At 37.8% G+C, this 6601-nt stretch overlaps 1 protein-coding gene across 1 annotated transcript; it reads right to left on the reverse strand.

Moving 5' to 3' along the window:
* Positions 1–510: 510 nt before the first annotated feature.
* plac8l1 (PLAC8 like 1) lies at positions 511–6163 on the reverse strand. Its single transcript, XM_063488303.1, has 4 exons — positions 6033–6163; positions 5243–5646; positions 3653–3789; positions 511–1894 (listed from the first exon to the last, which is right to left on the reverse strand). Exons 1-4 carry the CDS (start codon positions 6056–6058, stop codon positions 1763–1765), a joined length of 699 nt encoding a protein of 232 aa, XP_063344373.1. The 5' UTR covers positions 6059–6163; the 3' UTR covers positions 511–1762.
* Positions 6164–6601: the final 438 nt, after the last annotated feature.

A 6601-nucleotide genomic window follows, 5' to 3' on the forward strand; every position in this document is an offset into this window, starting at 1 on the left:
GTTACATTTGATTAGGTGTTCAGGTTTGATAAAACATGATGGTTGTCTTGTATGATACTGTTTTTATCATCTGCAGAGCATTGCCCAGCTTTATTACATTGTGTTTCATCTGATATGGAAATGATCATGCTTTAATTCCATCACACCTCTGTTATTGAAATTAATTATTCCTTTGTCCAAGCAAATCTTCTCTTGATTACCTACAAATGGTCCAGTGTTCCTGCAAGACTTTGGTGACTAGTTTCACAACTCCTTATGTTCAGATTAGTGAGCTTTTACATCCTGGCAGTACCACTTACTCCCACTGGATCAGTGGACACTGCTGATAACCAGCAAGTCTGCTTTTTTCATTCTATTGATCTATATATAACACCTTTTCATCTTTTTTAAGTTATACTGTGACTTTTCTTCTTTAAAAAATGTAGTAAAATTGCATTTTACATACTTACATCAACCATCAGTCATATCTGGTTTCAAAACACCAAGACAGTAAAAGCAAAAAACACTCAGTTTGAAGCTTCACAATTTTACTGCACTCACCAGAGGGTGACTTCATGTTCAAACCCATCTTTTATATGGAGTCTGTGCTTTCATCTTCATTATTGCCCAGCAATAAGGTTTAAAACTACATCAAGAAATTGCAAAAGGTACAAAACATAACAGACCATGTTAAGCTTTGTTGTGAGTAGAACAACCACTGGAACAATGTTTAAAAGTCTAGACTGGTTACATGTAAGAATATATTACTATAGTCAATGAATGTATTGATTACAAACATTATATTATTTTTGTATAAAATCATCTTTCAGTTTAGACAGACATGATTATGCACTAACAGACCAGCCGCATGAGGAAACATTACATTATCAAAAACAAATTCAGTCTGTTATGTGCCAACCTGTGCAGGGCTGGTACTTAGTGTCAACACCAGTAAACAGTAAATGTTTTGATGTGTTGTGCTGTTCTCCATTATTAAAGTTTCCCCAATATTAAGTACAAATTCCTAATGCAATCACACAACCTTTTTTAACTGTAAGGAGCTCATCTTGTTTCTGTGTGTGTTCTAGTTATTGATTTGTTAAATGTGTCTGTGTGATGCAAGTTGTCATGATGTATTGTCACAATATAACATTTTATTCTGCACCCCAGGAAGAATAGCGGCTTCAGTGGTGTAGGTAACAGGCATTGTAAAAAGCTAAACTTACTTGAGTCTTTCTAAATTTTCATTATGTAAAATGTCGTGCAGTTACCTCAGTCACAGAAGTTAACCCAGGCTGTTTCTAAAACCAAAATTATAGATAAGTTAAGAATTATAAGTGCCGGAATTTAATGCTGCAGTAAAAAGTTGGTTAAGCTGATCTTTCAAATATAATTAATCAGACCAATACCTTCATAAAAAACTGCTCTGCAATATTCTATATGCATTAATCCAGATGTAATGGCTTTTAATGATCTTTGAACTAACTACATTTAAAAATATCTGCAACTGAACAAAGGTTATCAGTGTTGGTGTTGGTTCATGTTTTACAGCTGTACCTTTAACACAGTTTATGCCGTTACTTTAAGTTTTCCCTTTTCTATCACTTTTAAGTATTTGTATCACAGGCTTGTTTTTTATTATTTAAGAAGCCCTCAGGGGCAAGTTCAAACCTCAGAGTAATGATTCATCCTATTGTTCATACCAGTAATCTCTGATGGTCTTCACACATTTATGATAAATTGAAAAAAAAAAAAAAAAAAAAGGATCTCATTTGCTGTTTCTTTAGGAGCATTCGAGTGTAGTAGACACATGATATGTCTGAGTCTTCATCCTCCACTTCATTTCTCTTATCATCTGACATACAGCCAGAGGGTAACAGCAATACACTGTAGTCCAGTCCTCACACACACTTCCCTGTGGATAAGCATGCAGGACAGATGAGTGCATGTATACATGCAAACACATACAGAAGCACACATAAACAACAAAAATGCAGTAGGAGCAGGATGGATACATGATAAGATGAAAAATGCAAACACAGAACTTCATTTCCACAAATAAGATGAATATTTAACTGATAACCATTTAGAAAGAACCAGTACAAGGGTCGGTTTTCCATTTACTAGAGTTGGAGTCAATGTTCCCTCTAAGCTGCACACGTGCGCAATTGCGCACTGTTGGCACGGTCTCTGCGCAGAGAAAATCTGTGTTGCACACACAAAAAAATTCTAACCTGAATTGAAATTAAAGTAAATATGTGCCGACACCGGTGTTTTAGCTAGCAAAGCTGCGTGGCTGATGTGGAGTGAAGCCACGTTAATGACAACGTGTACAACCATTGGAGATGTGAGCAGGACAGACAGAACAACTGATGGGAAAAGTGTGGACTTTATACCAGTTTTTAAATTGTGTTGATAGGCCACGTAAAACCAGAGTTATGACAAAAATATCTGCAATGTTTGGTTTTCTTCCTGAATACTATCGTTGTTTATATTTACTGCGGGAAGAAACGGTAAAAACGGCGTTTTATAAGGAAAGCGCTCTCTGCCTGTGAGCAAGGACGAAACCAAAACACCCCACCCTTTCCCATTGGTCGAAAAATGTACCATGTCGCCCAATCAAAACATGGCATTTAGTTGTTAAGAAACGGGAGGAAGTTTTAGGAGTGAGGGCGGTGTTGTGAGATGTGAGAGATTTGCAACGTTTAGCGCAAGTCTTGTGTAGTTAGTGTGTAGTGTAGTCAATAGTTTTGTTGTGTGTGTCAGAACAATGAGGCGACTGCTGAATGTTACAGGTGTTACAGGAGTGATACATCTCCTGTTGTCAGGCCTGCAGGTATCAGGCTGTTGTTCTCCTTTATCTAATAGTGGACAGAAATTATTTTTTGGAGTGGCACAAATAATTTGTGTGGCATCAGATTTGATGCAGAACAGCTGATTGTTCTGTAAATAGTTTGAAATGTTTATTTTAAAAAAACGCTTTGGCAGCATTTTTAGGTAAACAGCTGCAAAAAACTTTGTTGTTTGCAAAACTCAGTAACTTTTTTGAAGAAGTAACTATATAATTAATTGCCCAGCATTGGTCATTATATCCTGTATTTTGCAGACCGAGTTACAGGACTCTCTCCCAGACCACAGACTCATAATACAAGTCAGAGCTATATATATATATATATATATATATATATATATATATATTTATGTATATATACTTCCAATAGTGTTAACATACTACAGGTCATGAACAAGATTCTTTTTTTTAATTTTCATTGTAAGTGGGCTAAAGCATTTAATTAAAAGTAGTCTAACATAAATGTAAATGCTTTAATTTGATTATTTTTATAAACTATGTAACTTGGATTGATTCGACGCTGGCGTGACCACAGTGCACACGTCTGTTGTTGCTCACAGTGGTCCAAGGAACGCTCAGGGAGTTTGTGTGTTCGCTCAGACACATGAAAAATTAGAGGGAACATTGGTTGGAGTTTTAAAAATGGCTGAAACGTCACAGCACTAAAAACTGAGTGCGGTGGTGCAGTTTCTACTTCATTGTAAATATTATGGTGCTATGAACAGGGTCCATTTTGACAAATTTGCCTTCCTCTGTGTTCAAGGACACTCTCACAACAGTACAACATACTGTATACCTGCACACACATAGACACACACTCACCCGTATCTTGTAGCGCTCCCTGATCCCAACTCGTATGGCAAAAGTGGATCCTGGTAGTAGAGGCATGCACAGACACTCCCCATATTGGTGAGCTAAACTCAGGTCTAAACAGCACGGCACGAGAGCCCCGAGAATACCTGCAAGCACAACGCAGCACATCATGTGGGTATATGAGTGTTTGTTTACGCCAGACAAAATCCTTCTTATATGTCTTTGTCACATCCAAAAGTACATTTAGAAAGAGACAATGATGATGTATTGGCTCTTCATTTTGTAGAAACAAGTCAAGTGAAAAGCAAAATACACTGTGTTCCCAATCATTTTCAGTTTAGAAAAATCTACGTAATCTTAATTAGAAGAAAAGCTACTTAAAGCAGTTGTGCTGAAAATAAATAATCTTAAGATAAAAAATGCTTAAATACTAAATTGTTTTGCAAAAGATGAGCTATTAAAAGTTTGTTAAAACTGAAATGATGCAACTGAACTATAAAATAAATGGGTAATATTCATTAATATTAATATTATAATTATAGTATTAACTATGTCTCAATATATTGACATAACGCAGTGTGCAAAGCACCACTGGGAGAAGAAAAAGGTAGCAAATGGATATCTGAAACTGCTGCTATTTGAAATTATTTGCACTTGGCTCTAAACTAAGACTAAGTTTCAAACATTTTTTTTTTTTCATCATATATGAATTGCATGCTATGGTACATCTGATGGTTTAGCTGAATGGAGTTCTGGATAGTTGGTGAATGGTCACCCAGTTCCAACGAGACTGCACCGTCAGCAGCAGAGGCTGAGTGATGATCTGAGCTGGAATAATGCAACGTGAAATGGTAAAGCCCCTTAGGATCTCTGAGGGTGTTAAAGTGACCTCTGTGAAATATTTTATGTATTACAGACCATTTTCAGCCACAATATTAAAAAATAATAAAAACAGAAAATAAAGGCTTGGTCACCATAATTCCCAGCCCTCTGTCAAACTGAAAGCATGTCATTAAGGGAGGTCTATGTAGAAGGGCAACAGCATACCTCTAGAAAGCCTTCTCAAATGAATTAATGCAGAGAGTGTAAGTTTATTGCAGTGGGGCAGAGCGCTGGGAATTATGTCGATCAGGCCTTTATTTTCAGCTTTTATTACCAAAGCAACCAAGGATGGTCTTACAGTTCAAGAAGTTAAAGTTCAAAAGGTGGAGGAGCTGCTGTTAAAGAAGAGCTCTTATGTGAGGTGTGACCATCAAGTTCTGTGACCTTATAGCGTCTCCCTTTTAATGGTCTCTTTGGACAGCATGGCCGTTACTTTTAGATCGTTCCATATTTTTATGAGCTGAGTTGCTGTTTTTGTGTATCAGTTTTTGTACCAAAAACTAGACAAAAGTCTAATATGTGTTGAACTTGTTATGGCCTTCATTCTGCATTATTATTTAGAACAATCAATATTTATGTTTTTTTAATATTATTATGTTTATAAAATAATCGAAATTATTTAGAGTTAAAAGGAAATGTTACATTTGCCTACTGTCTTGTGGATGAGAGGCCTGGGCTTACATAGGAATACAATATCTGGCTGTGTGTCTACATTACATGTTGTCTTGTCTCTGCAGACATCAAGTAGGCCAGTGCTCCAGTCCCCTCCAGTCTGCGTGATGGTGGTGATGGTGGTTTTGGTGATGCCAAGACCGGGCTGCGTCACTACTGGTTCCAACGCAGCAGGGGCTTTGTTTGACCCCCAATTATCTTCACTTCTTGTAGTGACCCACCCCACTTCCTTCTCTTGAAATACTATTGCTGAGTCTGTAGTGAGCACCCCCACTTCTTCCCCTTCTTCCTCTTCTAATGCTGATGCTGAAGGTGTGCTGAACACCCCCACTTTTTCCCCTTCTTCCTCTTGTAATACAGATGTTGAAGGTGCGGTGAACACCCCCACCTTTTCCCCCTCTTCCTCTTGTAATTCTGATGTTAGAGGTATGGTTACTAACGGTTCTGCACTGAAAAAGAATTTTGAAAAAATAGATTATTAGATAAACAGTGCATAGGTTCACAATCATCTAAACGTCAACTTTTACTCAAGTGCAAGAGAAACGATTTCAAATCAGCAACCTGGCCTCATGTTATTCGTAATTCTGCATTAAAGGCAAACATCACGTAGAGCTTGGCATTTTAAACCAAGAAGTGCAAATACAGAAGCTGCAGTAACAACAGATTCAAAAGCTTCTCTTTCTTTTTTATTATGATTTATTATAGAGGCAGAAGAGAATAAACACAGCAGCATTATTAAGCTGGGTAAGATAAAAGAGCTGTTGGCTGTAATTCTATTGTGTTCAGCGCTGACAACAATGTGTAGTGGTGGGGACAAAAAAAAAAAAACACTTACTGGTGTGTGACTGTTGCATCCTCCATGACTAGCAGCTACTGGCATCCAGACAGGGGTAAGACGACGAGGCGAGAGAGGACAGCGAGCAGGGAGTCAGCAGGAATGAGGAGGTGGAGGAGGGGGCGGAGTGACACTTTCCCAGTGAGAGGGTGTGCATCAGAGCAGATAAACCAGCAGTCAGATGGCTCGGCCAGAAGCTGTGTGACAGAGATAAGTCTTGTAGTTTTCTTCTGTCTGAGACTTTGCCGTGCACCCTGCTAATACAGCAAATGCAGAATCGGCAGATACACATCAGGGTGCATGAACATGAATGTCTGGAATAAAATAATGTGGATGCAAGCACGCACTTAATATGAACACGCCAGCAGGAAGAAGACCTCAAATCTCGCAGAAAGAACTGAAACCTACCAAAAACAAACTGAGAAAATGAGGGAAATGCAGTAAGCACGAATTATTTTATTGTTTGATAAATGTTGGAAGTTAAGAATAAGCTCGAACAAGAGAGTAAACCTATTCGTTTGTTTGACCTGTGACTGATGAATTTAAAACCACTTACAGTAAATGTTACG

Source organism: Pelmatolapia mariae, linkage group LG10_11 (genome assembly GCF_036321145.2).
Source record: "Pelmatolapia mariae isolate MD_Pm_ZW linkage group LG10_11, Pm_UMD_F_2, whole genome shotgun sequence".
NCBI classification, from domain to species: Eukaryota; Metazoa; Chordata; class Actinopteri; order Cichliformes; family Cichlidae; genus Pelmatolapia; species Pelmatolapia mariae.